This window comes from Planococcus citri, chromosome 3 (genome assembly GCF_950023065.1).
Source record: "Planococcus citri chromosome 3, ihPlaCitr1.1, whole genome shotgun sequence".
NCBI classification, from domain to species: domain Eukaryota; kingdom Metazoa; phylum Arthropoda; class Insecta; order Hemiptera; family Pseudococcidae; genus Planococcus; species Planococcus citri.
In genome coordinates, this window is record NC_088679.1 from 7,734,421 (window position 1) to 7,752,661 (window position 18,241).

At 32.8% G+C, this 18,241-nt stretch overlaps 3 protein-coding genes across 3 annotated transcripts; 2 read left to right on the forward strand and 1 right to left on the reverse strand.

The window, feature by feature from the left end:
- Positions 1-3,131: 3,131 nt before the first annotated feature.
- LOC135842033 (CXXC motif containing zinc binding protein) lies at positions 3,132-4,019 on the reverse strand. The gene is made up of 2 exons (XM_065359314.1): positions 3,789-4,019; positions 3,132-3,703 (listed from the first exon to the last, which is right to left on the reverse strand). The coding sequence occupies exon 2, from the start codon at positions 3,683-3,685 to the stop codon at positions 3,200-3,202; it is 486 nt and encodes a 161-aa protein (XP_065215386.1). The 5' UTR covers positions 3,686-3,703; positions 3,789-4,019; the 3' UTR covers positions 3,132-3,199.
- Positions 4,020-4,408: 389 nt separating this feature from the next.
- bur (GMP synthase burgundy) lies at positions 4,409-11,116 on the forward strand. The gene is made up of 12 exons (XM_065359311.1): positions 4,409-4,585; positions 4,677-4,789; positions 4,951-5,165; positions 5,396-5,490; positions 5,570-5,687; positions 5,757-5,910; positions 5,983-6,126; positions 6,263-6,431; positions 6,506-6,654; positions 6,724-7,245; positions 7,324-7,566; positions 10,710-11,116. Exons 3-12 carry the CDS (start codon positions 4,975-4,977, stop codon positions 10,998-11,000), a joined length of 2,076 nt encoding a protein of 691 aa, XP_065215383.1. The 5' UTR covers positions 4,409-4,585; positions 4,677-4,789; positions 4,951-4,974; the 3' UTR covers positions 11,001-11,116.
- A 1,316-nt stretch (positions 11,117-12,432) lies between these two features.
- Positions 12,433-14,576, forward strand: LOC135842032 (chromobox protein homolog 5-like). Its single transcript, XM_065359313.1, has 2 exons — positions 12,433-12,909; positions 13,359-14,576. The coding sequence occupies exon 2, from the start codon at positions 13,378-13,380 to the stop codon at positions 13,939-13,941; it is 564 nt and encodes a 187-aa protein (XP_065215385.1). The 5' UTR covers positions 12,433-12,909; positions 13,359-13,377; the 3' UTR covers positions 13,942-14,576.
- The last annotated feature ends 3,665 nt before the right edge of the window (positions 14,577-18,241 follow it).

Sequence of the window (18,241 nt, forward strand, 5' to 3'; positions counted from 1 at the left end):
CAGCTTTCCAACTCCATTTTGATGACATTTTGTGGAAATTTCGAGTTTCAAAAATTTTCTGGAGGCTTCAAAACTGCTCAAAACGGCTTGAAACAGTTTCCAATCGAGTTGGCATGTCGAAAATAGGGTATATCCCAAATTTCAGCTTTCTTGGTCAATTAGGTAAAATTTTGATTTTTATACCCTCATTTTTGGCCCGAATTTGATTTTTAAAAATTCACCAAAAATCGAAAAATGCACTTTAGCGCTTGAAATTTTAATCGGTGAAAAGTTTTTGCCTGATCTCTCGATCTACCTTTGTAAGGTTAAAAAAATGTCGTGCAAGGCCTATGCTGGAACGCAAAATCTGCGATTTCGGCTGATCTGTCAATCAAAATGACCGCCATTTTGTAAGTAGGGCCACTTTTTTTTGAGTACAAGGGCTAGAAATGTTCCTCAGGACTCCCCCTTTAAGAAGAAAGCTGTCCCAGAGGATCAACCGGGGGGGGGGGGTGCAATAATTCTTGAGCGGACTCCCCGACGTGCAAGATAAGTACTGAGGTAAAAACTTGAATGCTAAATTTTAGATTTACGAATTTTCATAGTAATTCTGATCTCGTTTTCTCACTTTACTATTCCGATAATTCAGCATTTTTTTTAAAAGTTACCAAAATTTATTCATTTTTTCATTTTTTTCAAATTCGTTCATTTTTTTAGTTTCTATGGAAATTTTTCGATAATTTCGAACTTTTCTTTGGGGGGACGGCGTTCCACTGCGCCCCCCCACAAAAAAAGCCCTGTATACTCATCTAAGTTTAGAATGTTTTGTATCATTTTTGAGAACTTTTGAAAAAATTACAAATTAATTCTCAACATTAATGTCAGACTTTTAAAACACTTTTTTAAAAAATTGATCAATTTCCAATATTTAATGTTAGCCAATTTGGTCACACTTTTGAGAACTTTAATTGACATTATGTGGCATTTTTAAAAACTTTGAAAAAAATGACCAATTTTTGAAATAGACTTGTAATAATTTAGGTATCAAATCTGACTTTCAAGCACTTGAAAAAAAAAACAGTGAGCAAAAAACATATCCGTGATTTGAAACTTTCGTTGAAGAGGAGACTTTACATCCACTTTTTCTTTTTTCATTTATTTTGAATTAAAATCAATTTATTCTCGGACATATTTAATTTTTTTTTATGTGACTTCCTTGAAACTTTCATAAACAGCAGCACGTTTTTCTGTTTTTGGAATAAAGCATCAGTAATTTTTTGTTTTTCGATACATTTTTTGACCTCAATTGAGTAAGAAAAGTAAACATTGATGAATCATTCTGAACTCAAAGAAGACCATGGCGATGGTGCATCAGGGAGGGGTGTTCGCGCCAAGATTTTTTAAATGAAAATTTGCTAGAATTTGTTGACAAAAAAATTGATAACAATTTTTCATCATAAACCCCGTAGCTAAGATGATGAGGAACTTGGGACAAACTGAGTCGATACTGCATACTACAGAAATAAGAACAAGGTCTGTACATGAGCAACTGTGCAAGTAGGTATAGGTATTCCTATACAAATAACCTAATGACACTTTCATCACTCAAGCAGAGAGAGATCCTTCATCTCTGTGCTGTTAACTTTCGCAATTTTGATATAACTTTAGATCCTTTTTACTCTCGAAAAAAAAAATAAAAATAAAAATTAGAATTTGATACGATGTATACGCTAGAAATAAAGGTAAATTTAATAACATTTTCCCAAAGTACAGCCGCACTAAAAGAACAGAACAGCTGCCCTCAAGATATCCGTTATCATTTTCCAATCAAAACTTTTATTGAAACGACAGTCCAATATCCATCACTGTTGACAAGTATCGTATATCACCCTATGTTTTGGTAATCAGTTTCCGTATACCGTACGTGGCTCGTTTTCATGGTAGGTATATTGAATAACATACCGCAAAATATTAAACGCATATTTTAGCGCGAGCCTCGATGAGGAGCAAAGTAACCAGATTATAGGTGCATTTTTGACTGACAGACTGAATAGGCCTATATGCTGCGGTGAGAAATGTTTATAGAGATGTATTAAGTATTCTTAACAAACACATTAAGTAGGTAGGTAAGTGTAGACTTTTAAAAAATTGACTTTAGGTACCTATCAATTTCTTGCTTCCAATCTATCGAGGCCTAAGCGATAAGTTTCAAATATCATTTTTCAAATTGAAGGATATTTTTTCATTTTTTATTCCTCTAAATGGTGCTCTTTTTTATAAACTGTCGTAGTCGTTTATTGGGTTCTCTTCTTACATACGCGTTTTAATAGAACACACCCTAACAAAATCACTGGCATTATTAATAATGATATATGCGATTGCTATCAAGCGAAACGAATAATATGACACCGCAGTCGTTAGGGGATTTTCCAAGTTAATTATCAACGTTTTCCTCTAAATTATTAGCGAAATTATCGAATTTAAAATTCAATAATTTAGCTATCCTTTTCACGTTCATTATCTTAATTATGTTGATAAATGAGTAAAGTAGATAATTACCTTCTTTTTCCAAGTTTTTTTTTTTTAGTCCAATTATGAGGCAGAAAATGTCTTGCGAAGGAAGAAATAGTAGGTTGATTAATGCGTTTCATTGATTTTTGTTATTTTTAATGGTTACTGAATCGATAAATCCCTTACTCATAGAGGCTTTTCTTTTCCTTTTTTATGAGAGGGTGACACTTTTTTTGCAATGAACTGGTATGAATTTTACAGAAAGGTATACCTACCTACTCTTACATTACCGGACTAACTTTATTTTCTATTTGTCGAAACAAAAGAGATAATAACTTTGTAGAGAAACAGAAATGTGTCGCTCTCTTTGAGTTGATTCGGAAACCAACTTCTTTTTTGGCGATTCGACATAGCAGCTTTTAGGATAATTTGACCAGAATCTTGAAATTTGACATGAAGCAATTACATCAATAACACTTATGAACGATGGCATATAATATTATTTTTATTTCTTATAAAAATTGGAAACATGAACGATATAAATTTATAATCACAGCAACTCTCAAAAAAGAGAAAATTAGTTCAACTCGTATTAAACAACCTAATAGGTACCTACGAATAAAAATAAAATCACAGCTGGATAATAAAATACACATATATTTGACTTCGGACAACACATTCGATAATTTAAATCCACACCATTTCCCATTCACTTGACTCTCTCAAAACAATGCTCGATTTCATAAACACCTACAGGTTGATTAGTCTTATCGCAATAATCAGCCCATTCTCCCTCACTAAGATCTACATCATCGAATGTTTTACCATCATCTGCAGCTTTAGCAACCCAACCTTCCCTAGCCGAGAACTCTCGAGGCTCCAGACCTCTGCAGTCAAACACTACGACAGTTTTAAATTCGCCGCATGTTTCAGCCTTAATTCCACTCACTGTTTCGGGTAAAATGGTCAACGAGTTTTCGCGAGAACATAATTTACATTTATTAACGAAATGGTTGACGGCGTTGCCCCTTTGGGCTGGAATTTCTTCGGACAGTGAAGCGTAATTCCATTTATTCGATATTTCTCCGCAGTTGTTACAGACGAATTTCAAACACCATCGGAAATCTGGGCCGGATGGGTTCAAGCTTTCGATGTTTTCCAAGTTTGCTTTCAACTTGAGAGCGATTTTCACCATTTTGAGATGAACGAAACGCTGAGAAATTCGAGATTTAAGAAGATTATAGATCCGGGTTATCGTAAATAAATGACAAAGTGTTTATTGAAAAATATTCACTAACCTGAGTAATAGAATGATGGTTGAATGAGTAGAATTGGAACGGAACAAGGTACCGGTTGCACTTAAAATCCGGCTCGAATCAACACATATCGTCTTCTGGAGCCCAATTCGTGAAAGATTAACTTTATTCTTTCAATTATAAATTATAAATTACAGATTAAATTCAAAATCTCTTTGACTCAAATTTTAATTATGAATATTTTTAATTTTTTTTATCAATCATCAAACAGCTGAATTAAAAAAGCATGATAAAAAAATTATAAAAACGTGTTTACAAATTTTAGTTGTTGAAATGGCAACACTGATGAACGAATTCTCTAATTCGGATTTTTGTTTTTTTTTTAGTGCACTCGTTTACCTCGTTCATATTGTTTTTTTAATCATTATTAGAGCATTTTAATAATATTAGTTTGTAATTCTATCGTTTTTACATTACGTATAAAATAATTTCAAACTTCTATCACTCAAACTTCAAACAAAGAATCGAAAAAGAGAAAATCATTCGAGGAAAAAAAATCAAAAAATTTCCATAGAACCACCAAAGGTCAAGAGACAACAAACAAAACACAACCGATTATCAATAATAAACACATTGCGATCTATTTTTTTTTACACGTTCTATAACGTATTGAATTTTTTCAACTCATTTTCGCTATTATGCGATTGAAATAAGAGAATTTTTCGCGAAAGATATTCGATATACCGGTGAAGTATCATTTTGCAGCTTTCAAAAGCATCGTTATTGTGTTAGGTTAAAGGAACCCGAACCTGACCGGCCTCAGTTACCTCATAATCCAGGTATTACGTTACTAAAACAATGTGATAGTGATACAAGAAGGCTACTCATTTGTAAAAAGAAAAGTAATAATCGTTGATTTTCTGTTATCAGGAAAAAGTATACTTTATCATTGATTGATTAAATGCTTCACGTCAAGGCGATCAAACGATTAAGATTGTGTTTTCGCGTGTGGTTCCGTTACTAATCATCGTTTGCCGGATTGGGTAAGTGTTAGGTAATTTTCTATTATCTCTGATGAAACTGTAAATCAGTTTTTTTATCTTGCTTTTGTTTACCGTTCCTTAATTTACGAACGTACAATCGCATTCGCGTTATCGTCATTACACTATCTAGTATACTAATATACACATTGTTTTGCGAATAGCTGCTGTTCGTTGGTGACCGAGTAATGCAGAAGATAAGTTCCGATTCCATTATAGACGCCGAAATGAAAGAAACTTTTGGCGAGAAAGTGGTGATCTTGGATGCTGGAGCGCAATATGGTAAACTGATCGATAGAAAGGTTCGTGAACTTAATGTCGAAAGTGACCTATTACCATTGGATACTCCGGCTATCGCCATCAAAGAAAAAGGATACAAGTAAGACGTGTTTTAGTTAGCATCGCTTGCTTCGGAGTTGGAACTAATGAGAAACTGGTGTGTAGATATCACCGGTTACTTTCACAAACTCCCATATCATTAGAATTTATATCAGGCCGCAGCTTGAAGAATAGCTGCCGGTTTATTACTAGCTCTGACATATGTTAACCTCATTTTTAAATAGATTGTCGATTAATGAAGATTACATTATTGAATTGTTTCGTTTACAGAGCTATTATTATATCCGGTGGTCCGAATTCTGTTTATGCTGAAGATGCCCCTCGTTACGATGCAGATATTTTCCGATTAGGATTACCAGTACTAGGTATGATTTTCGAGTCTGAGCCAAGCAGAGACCTCTATGGTAGATATTTATCGTATTAATCGATTCATCCCCTTCGTAGGAATTTGTTACGGAATGCAAATGTTGAATAAAGAATTCGGTGGTCAAGTTAGCTGTAAAGATAATAGAGAAGATGGTGTTTTTGATATTGAAATTGATCCTACATGTCCGCTTTTCGAGTAAGTAATCGTTACAGGCTTATGTTAATTATTATTCCATGCCTATTAACGAATTTCTGCTTTGTTTAGAAAATTAGATACAAAGCAGCAAGTTCTGCTAACTCATGGTGATTGCGTTGAACGTGTAGCTGATTCTTTTCGTATAATAGCGACGTCCGGCAGTTTTATCGTCGGTATAGCTAACGATAAATCACGTTTATATGGTTTACAGTTTCATCCTGAAGTAATTCATCAACCTTTATTTGGTTTATTGTCGACCAAAAAGCAATATTGGTACAAATGTCTTATTTTTCAGGTTGATTTAACTACTAAAGGCATCGCTATGATCAAGTCGTTTCTTTTCGGCGTTTCTCGATTAAGTGGCAATTTTACGTTAGAAGATCGCGAAAATGAATGCATTAAGTATATTAAAAAAACAGTCGGTGATAAGAAAGTTCTGGTAGGTATTCGTTTTAATTCTTTAGTTCCATTTTCGTACTTCTGTTTTTTATTTTTGAAGCCTAGAATGAAATATTCGGTATTTTATTGCGGCCTAGATTTGATATTAATCTGATTCATTTTTATTTTCTGTTCAGTGTTTACTGAGTGGAGGTGTTGACTCGACCGTCTGCGCAGTACTTTTGCACAGAGCGCTCTCCCAGCCCGGCCAAATATACGCGATTCACATCGATAACGGTTTCATGAGAAAGAACGAAAGCAGCGAAGTGATACAATCTTTGAATAATCTCGGACTCAACGTTAATGGTAACTGATCATAAGTTTGAGTAAATTCAACTGAAATACGATCGTAAATAACGATAACCTTCTCTGTGTTTTAGTTGTAAATGCCAAATATAGATTCATGTACGGTACTACAATCGCTCCTCTAGATAAAAAAGACACTGTTCGGACTCGTATCACGAAAATGCTGTGCAAAGTTTCTGATCCGGAAGAAAAAAGACGTATTATAGGAGACGTATTCATCAAAGTACGAATTCCCTTCAAACCCTGACCTTAATTTTATACGTATTTTTAATCAAAAACCTCTTGTCTACAGGTCGCTAACGAAGTGATAGAAAGCTTAAGTTTGAAACTAGAAGATGTGATCCTAGCACAAGGCACGTTACGTCCCGACTTAATCGAATCCGCTTCAATATTGGCTAGTTCGAAAGCCGACGTGATCAAAACACATCACAACGATACCGCATTCGTTCGCAAACTACGAGATCTCGGTCAGATCGTCGAACCGCTCAAAGATTTTCACAAAGATGAAGTACGACAGCTAGGCAGATTGTTAGGCTTACCCGAGGAAATCGTTATGCGACATCCTTTCCCCGGGCCTGGATTAGCGATCCGCGTGCTGTGCGGAGACGAACCCTACGTCGAGAAAGATTTCTCCGAGACTCAAGTACTCGTCAAGATTATCGTCGAATTCGAGAACATGCTGCAGAAACAACACGCTTTGCTCAATAGAGTCGAAAACGCTACGAACGAAGATGAAAGATCCGAGTTGAGGAGGATTTCGCAAAGACAGACGTTCGCCGCTACTTTATTACCAATACGCACAGTCGGTGTACAGGTAGGAATGCGTTTTTACTGCCTGCGTTCAGAATGAAAGGAAATGAACGGTTTTTAATTTTAGCATGATGTTTCACAGGGTGACAAACGAACGTACAGTTACGCCGTAGGTATATCTAGTAAGCAAGAACCCGAATCTGTATACGATTGGCAAGATTTACTCTACTACGCTAAAATTATTCCGCGAATATGTACCAGTGTAAATAGAGTTTGTTACGTGCATGGTGGATTAGTTAAAGATCAATTAATCGATATCACGCCGACCTACCTAACGCGGCTGGTCTTATCGACAATAAGGGAGGCCGATAGCAAGGTCAATCAGGTAAATGACTTGAGATAAGCGTTGTGTGCTTGCATATGTACTTATTACATAATTATTGTTATCAACGACGAAGACGTGTTTTGGCAACTAGTGGCTGAATCGTCATGCCCGCAACTCGTTTAGAAGTACTTTCATCTCGCATCTTCAACGTAAAAATAATCGCTGGATACTCTGTGAATTTAAACCCGAAAATTTTTTTTAAAAAAGATGGTGAATCCTATTCGTAGTTTGTATGTGCTGCATTCTAAATTTCATTATTGCCTAGTGCTTTTTTTTTTTGAAAACTGGAGAATTTAAAAATCCGCTGGATGCTTCACAATGGTTCGAAACCATCATCGATTGACTCGGTTGGTGGAATAAAAGGGTAAAAACCTAATTTTAGCCCGTAACGTCAATTCGATTAATTTTTTTTTTTTTTTTTTGAAAAATGGGCTAAATTTGAATTTTTAAAAATTCACCGAAAATCGAAAAATGAATTTCAGCATCTGAAACTTTTGCTAGTGATGTATTTTAGAGTTCTCTTTCGATTCGTTTTCTTTTAATTCTCAATTTTCGTTCGTTTTAATTTTTTCCATCTATATTTTTTTGGGTACTTTCATGTCAACTGTCAAATCGCCGATGACGAATCGCAAAAATCGCTGGTTTCAAAGTATGTCGCAGGATAGATAGGGGTGCTCAAAGTTTTGAGAAAAACAGGGATGTTGTGAACTTTGAGCAGGGTCTACTTGAAAATTTTAAATGGTGCACATGTGGAACTTTTACAAGATTGTGAGCTTATAGAAGTGCTTTTTGGAAATTTGGTGAAAATCAGTGTTGCCGCCTTTTTGAACAGTAAAAATTTCCTGATAAAACTTGAAAAATGATAAAATTCTGATGAATTACCTCATTTTGTATTCTCAATTCCAAAAATTCCAAACATTAAGAGAAAGTAGCAATTTTTTTCTTGAACAGTTGAAATTGCCCAAATTGACTCCAAGTTACTAAAGTCACAAAATGTAACTTTTGGTAAATTTTTCAAAATTATGATTTTTAAATTTGATTTTTTTTTTTAAAGGAAATGAAATATTTCTTTTAGAAATACCTAAAAAAAAGTCACTTTTTTGAAAAAAAAACAATCCAAAAGTCTCGCTTTTCTACCAGAAATACGAAAAAAATTGTATTGCAAATAATCCTCACAATAGTTATCAAAATGACATGTTTTTTTTCAAAAATTGCCAAGAGTTTTTAATTTTTACCATAAATTTTCGAAATTCCTGAATAGCAAGAAGCCTTATCTTCGGTCAAAATTGCCATAAAGCCTTGTTTTTTGTCTATTCAGTTTTTGTTTTTTTTTTGCAATTTTTTAATGACCAAAAGTATTGTATCTTTCAAACAATTTCTAGAAAGCTAAGTTTTTTAAAAAATTGTTGAAGTCTTTACTTTTTGTGAACAGTTGACAAAGTTTAAGGTTTTCACGAAAAAATAGTGAAAAGGACTCATTCTTCGACAGAAATTTTGAAAAAAGTCTCATTTTTTTGCTATCGCCCATTTGCATTAAAGACTTGTTTTTTGCCATAATTTTCAAAGTCTTGATTTTGGCCTAAAATTTACGAAAATTTTCTCTTTTTTTAACAAAAATTTTCAATAATGGTTTGCTTTTTTGCTGAAAATTATCAAATGGTCTCCTTTTATCACAAAAATCAGCCAAAATTGCAAATACCTTTTTTGCTGAAGATTTCGAAAAAGTGTCACCTTTATGCCAAAAATTTCTAAAAAGCCTCGCTTCGCCTTCTTGCCAAAAATGGTCAAAAAATCTCGATTTTTCGACGTGACGAGAATTGCGAAAAATTATATTTTTTTGCTAATACCTAATTTTTAACAAGCAAAGTCTTACTTTCTGCCAAAATTGTCAAAAATTTCCAGCAATTTTCGTATTTTTAACCAAAATTGATACAAAGTATTTTTTTTTTTGCCAAAAATTCTAATACCTAATTTTTAACAAGCAAAGTCTTACTTTCTGCCAAAATTGTAAAAAATTTCCAGCAATTTTCGCATTTTTAACCAAAATTGATACAAAGTATTTTTTTTTGCCAAAAATTGCCATAAAGTTCTGCTTATTGCTGTAATTATTCAAGTCTTGCTGTTTGCAAAAAACTAACAAAAACTTTCGCTTTCTAGCAAAGTTGCTAAAAAAAGCTTCACTTTAAATTGTCCAAAAAATTCCAAATAAGTCTCATATTTCTTCAAAAGTTATCCAAAAATCTTGTTTTTTTTAACAGAATTTGCGAAAAAATAATTTTTTGGCTGATTACCTAACAGAAGATCCTGTTTTTTGTTAAAATTTTCAGTCTTATGTTTGCTTTTCAAGATAATTCCTAAAGGATTGTCGTTTTTGGCAAAAGTCCCACTTTTTTTCCAGAATTGTCTAAAATTTTCGTTTTTTTGATCAAACAGTTCAGCTTCTTGCTAAAATTGTTAAAGCCTCGTTTTTTGTCAAAAAACGTCGCATTTTTAAAAATTTACAAACACTTTTGCTGTTTAACAAAACTGATACAAATTCTTGTTTTTTTTGCAAAAAATTCCAAAAATTTCATTTTTTTCGAAAATTGTTCTAAAGTTCAACTTTGTTTTATCAGAAAGTGCCAAAAGACCTTTCCTTTTGTTAAAATTGTCAGAAGACTCGCTTTTTGTCAAAAATTGGATTTTTTTTCAGAAATAACAAGAATTTTCATTTTGTTACCAAAAGTTGCTTAAAAGTCTCCTTTTCTGAACTAAAAAATTACAAAGTAGACCAACTTTTTAAAATTAAAACCGGAAAATGTTCTGTTTTTTTTTTTTAATTCATTTTTCTGGAGGTATGAGATATTTAGAAGATCCGTTGAATTGTTTGTATGTTCATTCGAAATCACTTCTTTCATTAGTGATTTTCTCGTGAAAAAAAGAAAACTGTTTTTTCTGATTACAAAAAGTTTTTCATTCTGAAATTAAAATATTGTTTTGGAAAATTTTCAACGCAAAAATGTGCTTTTAAATTTAAAATAGCTGCATTTGCCATCATTGCACAAATTGCTCATGTACAAAATAATTCTTCGTAATATTATAAAGTGACTTTCTGATTTTAAAGATGGAATATTATGTAATTCAAACCTTTTACCATTCCGCAGATATTAATTTCATCTTCGAGTGTAAAAAACGTTTCGCAAATTCCGATCGTGCTGTTACCGTTGCATTTCGACAGAGACATAGCAATACGAATGCCGTCTTGCCAAAGATCGCTCGTCATTCGACCCTTTATCAGCAATGATTTCATGACTGGAGTACCAGCACTGCCCGGAAGAGATCTATCTATCGATGTGGTTAAGAATATTTTACAAACGTTGAAAGAGTTGCCCGGCATTTCGAGAGTTTTATACGATTTAACAACTAAGCCTCCCGGTACTACCGAGTGGGAATAAATTTAGGCTAAACAAATTTTCATCATTGTGTATTTAACTCTTTTTTTTTCCTCTCTCATTTATTTAATACGTATACATGTATTAATTTCGCGAAAATATATTTCATTTTTATTAATTTTAAGGCTCAGGTATTTTTTTTCCTCGTAGGATGTACCTAGGTAAAGGTAGGAAAGTGAGATGGAAACTCGAAGCTGGTATTTTTAAAAATGAAGGAGGTGAAAATTCATGTGTGATTGAGTTCGTCTTTTTAAATAATTAATAAAATTTAATTTCGAGTCAGTGATTCCTAAAACTGGATTAATAATTCGTCAATTTAACATTTTTATTGTAGTTTGTAGTGCACAACTTATCGTTTCTGAAATTCTTTAACAGGCGCGATTCTTGTTAAATTAACTATATGAAAGGAAGTGGCGTACAATTGACTAACTTTATCTTGTATTTAAACCTCGAGTAAGCAGAAAAAATTCTTTTTAGGATAATAAATCGAGGTGTCACCTTCACCGGTTCAGTTCCAGTCGCATTTTTTGTCACAGCTTACAATCGTTATCTTATCTCAGGTTAAAAAGTACCGTTGCAATAAATCAAAAGACTTCCTGACTCGTGTCATAAAGCTTCCTTTATAGTGGCCGTGGAATTTTTCTACAGAAAAGTCAAATGTGTACATTCAAATGGAAGCATTTATACTGGCTGTGGAATTTTATCAATTTTCTATGGAAAAGTCAAAATTTTTTAACTTTTCCATAGAAAAGTGATGAATGAGATGAAGATTGAAAACTTTTTATTAAAGTGAATAATCATCAGAATTTATAAGAAATGTTATTATTTTACAAGTTTAGAGGTTCAAAAGTGCTTAAAATTGAGTTTGAAAAAATTCCACGATTTTCTGTAGAAATTTTCTATTGCCAGCTTATCGCCACTATAAAGGAAGCTTAACTCACGTGTGATTTATAAGCTTAGAAAAACGAAAGGAATAATATTTGCGAAGGATGATAGCGAAACTGAGTTCATGAAACGACCTTCAGGCGTACGCCTTGAAAACATGTGTTGGTAAATATTTGAAAGGGTAAAGGTAAAGTCATGATACTTTGAACTCTGCTATTCCAGCGAAGTATGGTGAACCATTCCTGTTTATTTTTTAAGGCTATTATTTGTTTTTATTTCTCGTAGTAGTTACTAGTTAGTTAATATCCCATTCATGCGGCTGTTTCTATATATTATCCCCAGATGGTTTGAATTACTATTTTTTTTTAAATAGAAGCTGGAGCTGCAGTTTTGTTTGACGTACTTTGTACGAAGTAATTTGAATTTCTAAACGTGTGTGTCATCAGTGTCATCAACTAAGTTTTGGTTTTGAACCTTCTCATTCGAATTATGTTAGGCTCAGATCTACAATTTGATATCTTCGTTTACTGTGTTTCGATTACTCTACGAAGGAATGAATTTTGACCACCGATGGACAAGGTGAGGATGACAGTGGAATCAAGAAGTAGTTCACTAAACACACAGCCCATTCGTCCAAGATTCGAAATCATTTTGGAAAAAAATAAAAATACAGAATCGGCTTGACGACTACTCCAATAAAGCATCATTATTTACCCTGCGTGTGTTTCCAAGTTTCGCGCTCACTTTGTTGTTCTTGTTTGCCCAATCAACCAATCAGAGCGAAGGAAACACCACCATAAGACTCGAGATTTCAACGAAGTGGATTTTTTCGTAAACGAAGTACAGAAATTTAACAAAAAACGTGATATTTTTCGTGCAACCGTTAGTTCGAATTGAGTTTTTTGTTCGATGTTTGATGTTTCGTTTCGAAATAATGTTTTGAAATTAGCCGAGCTTTAGTATAATACTTAATTTATTGAAAATTTCGTTTAATTTTCGAGTTTACTTTACTTTCAAGCTTATTTAGGTAAGTTAATAACAAGCTCGTTTAGCTAACGTCGATCGTCTTCGTTTAGGAATACATTGTTTGTATTCATTACGCATTCGTCGTAATATTGATTCCAGTAATGATACTAACGAATATTCTAAAACAGTACGAACAATCATCTTCATTTTACGTCGTATTTGATGAGATAATGATTGTCTGAAAAACCAACACATTTGTATCTTCTACTATCAACGTATAATACGCGTAAACGTTGATAAAAGTTGAGAATGGAACTGGTTTACTTCTAAATTAGCATGTATTCGATCGACGATATCATCTCGACTAAAAATCCTTTGTTACCGGCTTATCTCGAACAACGATCGAGTTATCATACCGTTAAAACTGAGTGCACCACTGACCACCGAGCTCCTACATCTATCGATTATTTACCTAAAGATAACACGTGTTTTGTTTCTCTCGTATTGCAGATTTTGAAAAACTTCAACTATGGGTAACAAAAGAAACATCGATTCGACAGAAGAAGAAAGCGAAGAGGAATATTCGGTAGAAAGAATCGTCGACAAGCGTGTAACGTCCAGAGGTAAAATCGAATACTATCTAAAATGGAAAAACTACCCGGATTCTGAAAACACCTGGGAACCGGTAGAGAACCTCGATTGCCCACAGTTGATCGCAGAATTCGAAGAAAAACAAAAGAAAAAAGAATCCGCTACCAAGAAGAAAGACGCCGAGGAGAATACGTCTTTTAAGAAGAAGAAATCGGCCAATACTTCGCTAAATAACGGTAACTCTTCGTTTTCTGCGAAATCGAAACGCGAAAATTCCACCGAAATTACCAGTAAAGGATTCGACAGGAAACTAGACCCCGAGAAGATAATCGGCGCTACCGAATCGAACGGAATTTTGAAATTCCTCATGAAATGGAAAGGCCACGACGAACCCGAAATGGTCGCCGCTAAAGATGCCAATGTTAAATGCCCTCAACTGGTCATTGATTTTTACGAAGAACGACTCACATGGCATAATGTAGAAAATGGTAACAAAAAGTAATAGGTTGACGTTGACCAATTGCCTCATCATCAAACGGTCCAACTTGATGTTTTATTTTCTCTCTCTATGTAAAATGATATCATTTTAACGAACACGGCGATCGATTTTACATTACGATGAATTTTTTGTTGCTACCTACTATACGTTTTAATGCCCAATTTAAACCGTTTTTTTTTCTTCATTATATCTATGTGTATTTTACTTAGTATTATTATAATTTATATTAGAACAACAAGTATTCGTGTAAGTATATTCCCAGTTAGGTATCCATATTTTTGCGATCTCTCTCATTTCGCTTATGATTTTTTTATTTTATGTTTTTCTCTCTTTATTTTTGTGGGTGCGCCACCGACTACATAGGGTTTCGTATTTATACGTTCGATGAAATTTATTCGTTGTTAATTTAGGTATGTCATTTGTGTCGTAGATATATATTTTGTTTCGTGTTTGAATCGAATGACAGTGAATTGTGGATTGCGTAAAATATTATGAAAAGATTACGAACACTTTGGTAAATCATCGTGGACAAATTTCATAAGTTGTTTAATTCAACCCATACCTATTACATAATTGATTTTTTTAAAAACATTGTTTTAAATTTTTAGTGTATATATCTGAATAAAAATGTAATTCTATGTTTGTTTATTGTTTTATTGAATGATTTATTCGATGCTTGAAGTCGTTTTTTTTCTGGTAACACAATACCTATTTCAAAAATGACTTGAAATAAAGGCGATCTGGAAACTTTATTTTCATTATGGAAATTGGGAATGACTAGGGAATATCTAATGGATCATTGTTGAGCTTCAATCAATAATTATCTCAATAAGATAAATGTGTATGTGAACTAATTATTCAAACACCGGTGCCCAATTTTGTGGGTGCGAAACTTACCTCTAAGATTTATTTTTAATTCGGAATAAATTGGTTAAATGAATGAGAAATGGATTGAGGTCGAGGAAGTTCACTGAATGATGTTCGATATGATCACGAATCGAAAGAAAATTCGAAAAAAGATTAAAAGTTTAGTGCTCTTTTTTTTCAAAAAGTTTTGTACTGGAGCATTACTGGAGTCTGTTTTGTCTTTTGTCAGCTCGTCAGCTCGCAGGTGGATGGGGAGAACTTTTTTTGAACGGATGGTTTTTGATGCCCCCCCCCCTATTGAGAATACCTAAACCAACTTTTTAATTGGAAAAAAGTGAAAAAACTAAACAGGAAGAAAAAAATACGAGCATAAAAGCTAATGAAATAATTTAATCACCTTGAAAAAATTCAAAATAATTGACTCTTTTTAACTAATGAACAAAGGGCTCGCGCTGAATTTTTTCCAAAAAAAGTAACTCAATACTCAATTCATGTAACCAAAAATATGTCACAAAACGAAAAAAACTATTTTAATGTAGAGAAAAATGCCCCCCCCCCCCAAAAAAAACAGTGTGATTATTAAATTTAAAAACCTAATTTTGCAACTTTTTAGTGAAAACCCCAAATTTTTTGGTGATTTTTGGCAACGAAGTAAGAATTTTTGCAATTTTAGACAACAAAAAAATTGATAAAAAACAAAACTTTTCTATGTAGAATTATATTATATTGTCAAAAAAAATTGATACCTACCAACTACCAAATAATTCTGTGGAAAAACCAAGATATTTGGGCAATTTTTGAAAAAACCAAAAGCTATAGAGTGCAAGATAGTATTGTATGATAATTTTAGAAAAAAGTAAGACCTTTTTGTTAAAATTAGGGACCAAAAAAATGATACTTACCTACCTACCTTTTTACAATTTCTCTTTAAAAAGCTAGACTTGGACAATTCTTGAAAAAGTCTGAGGCTTTTTGGAATATTCTCTAGAAAATTGGCTGTTTTGCTTAAAAGCAGAAATTCTTGTCATTTTCAAAGCTGCAAATAATTTTGAGAAGTTTTGGTCAAATGCAAGATTGGAAAAAAAGTTGGGATTTTGGACAATTGTTTGAAAAAAGAAAAAAATTTTGGATTTTTGGCGGGAAAAAGGAAACTTGTCAAAAACTACTTATGCTTAAGAACACGAGTTTTTGTCAATTTTTTGAAAAAAGTTAGACTTGGACAATTTATAGTCAAAAGGAGAACCTTAAGTTAAGTAGGCAACTAGGGTTCAAAAAATAAGAAGTGTATTTTCGCAGTTCTTGTAAAAAAAAACGTGATTTAGATTTTTAAACAATTTTTGAAAAGGAGTGCGACTTTTTTGGAATTTTTTGCAAAACGACGACAATTTTCAGTCATTTTGCTAAAAAGCAAAAATTTTTGTCGTTTTTGAAAAAACAAATTTTTTTTTTAAAAAGAGAAATTTTTCGGAATCTTTTGAAAATAATGAAATTTTTTCACAACAAAGTTTTAGTCAATTTTTGGCAAGAAGCAAGACTTTGACAATTTCAGCGGGAAGTTGGAGTAGGACTTTATGGCAATTATTGAAAAAAAAAATGTATATTATTTCTTTGAAAGGAGGAGTCCCGACAGAGTTGGAAAAAAAACGTTTTTTTTTGTTTTAAACAGTTTTTGTTTTAAACAAATGTTAAAAACAGTTCCATCGATTCGTTGTTTAAAACAGTGTTTAAAACACACGTTTTAAACAAAATTTTGAATAAATAAGCAAAATAAATAGGTAGTCAAAACTCAAATCTCAAAAGTCTTACTTTTGTTGTTTAAATTTTATTCATCATGTCATGTAGTGTTCTTTCGTTCTTTCTACTAACGATTGAAATTTCTGTTTATCATTTTTATATTGGTTATCAAATGATTTTTAAATGTGACGGTGATTGTAAAAAATTGGGAAATTCATGAGAAAAATGGAAAAAAAACATGTTTTTTTTCAATTTCAAAAAAAACATTGTTTAAAACGTTTTAAACGTTTTAAACACTTTCCTTGTTTTAAACACTTCAATTTTTTTGGGGCTGTTTAAAACACTGTTTTAAACACTGTTTTAAACATGTCTGTTTTTTTTTTGCCAACCCTGATGTCCCGATAAGCCCATTTTTTGGGCCCCAGACAATTATCGACTCAACCACTCTTAAAATGTTGTAATAAATGTCCCAAATACGAATCCGTGGTTAGTTAACCCAAAATCACCATTTTTTGGGCTCCAGGGGTTCCTAAAGTGGTGAATAAAAAAATAACTTTGGGAACCACTGACAATTATTTTCAAAAACTTTTTAAGCGTAAAATTTAAATATCTGTTTGAACCCAATAAACGTTATGCTAGGTGATTTTTTTATTTTCGACTCTCGGGAGCAGAAATGGGGGGGGGGTTGATTTTTGGAAAATTTTGGAACCACCATTTTGAACCTACCCCTTTGAACCCCGCTAAAAAGCTTTTTACAGTTTATTAGTATCTGAAAGACCTCCATCCTACCAAATTTTGAGCTCAATAAAATTTTCCGCCAGTACGCAAAAATCCAATTTTCCAATTTTTCGTAATTTCGATATTTTGGGAACCCCTGGAGGCCTGGAAATCTAGAAACTTGCGATTTACGCCAAACGTAAAGTTTCGAGGTATATAATGAATTATCTGGATGAAAAAGTTTAATTAGGCTCCCTGCATATTCGTAATTTTGAACCCTTTTTTTGGAGCCCCCCACTTAATGGTTGAGTCGATAATTGTCTGGGGCCCAAAAAATGGTTTTATCGGGACTCTTCCTTTTGGTCAAAAAAGCAAAAAGTTTGAACAATTTTCAAAAAAAAAAAAACTTATCGAAATCTTCTGAAGAAGAAAAAATATACCGGATACGACAATCTTTGACCACTTTTCTGAAAAAGCTACAATTTTTGTGAATTTTTCAACAAGAAGCCAGACTTTGACAATTTCTTTGGAATTATCGGCAATAAAAAATTACATTTAGCACAATTTTTGTCAAGAAGGCGAGGCTTTCTTGGCAATTTTTGACAAAATTATTAATTTTGAAATTTTTGGATAGGTATAGGTAATTTTTCGCAAAAAATTTTGTTGAAAATTTGCGAAAAAGAAGTTACTTTAGTGATTGAAATATTGTGAATAATTCGTGAATAAGAAAATTCAATCACATTCAATTACTTATCGAATTAACAGACAATCAAAATAGATGAAGAGTAATTTGAAAAAAATACTATAATAAATTAAGTTTGTAAGTAGGTACCTAGTACCTACCTTTAAAAAAAATAAAAAATTCAAAATTGACATGTATGAATGAATTATATAGTAGTATTTGAAAAGGTAGTAATAAGCAGGATTTTTTTGTCACTTCTTTTTTGGGAGCACGATTTCTTTTTTCCCTCCAAATTCTTTCATC

Excerpts from the sequence above, each read along its gene's own strand:
- LOC135842033 (XM_065359314.1), bottom strand. The coding sequence starts at position 3,685 with ATGGTGAAAATCGCTCTCAAGTTGAAAGCAAACTTGGAAAACATCGAA.
- bur (XM_065359311.1), top strand. The coding sequence starts at position 4,975 with ATGCAGAAGATAAGTTCCGATTCCATTATAGACGCCGAAATGAAAGAA. Across the intron at positions 5,911-5,982 it reads GTTTACAGTTTCATCCTGAA|GTTGATTTAACTACTAAAGG; the intron begins GTAATTCATCAA and ends CTTATTTTTCAG. Across the intron at positions 7,567-10,709 it reads CCGATAGCAAGGTCAATCAG|ATATTAATTTCATCTTCGAG; the intron begins GTAAATGACTTG and ends ACCATTCCGCAG.
- LOC135842032 (XM_065359313.1), top strand. The coding sequence starts at position 13,378 with ATGGGTAACAAAAGAAACATCGATTCGACAGAAGAAGAAAGCGAAGAG.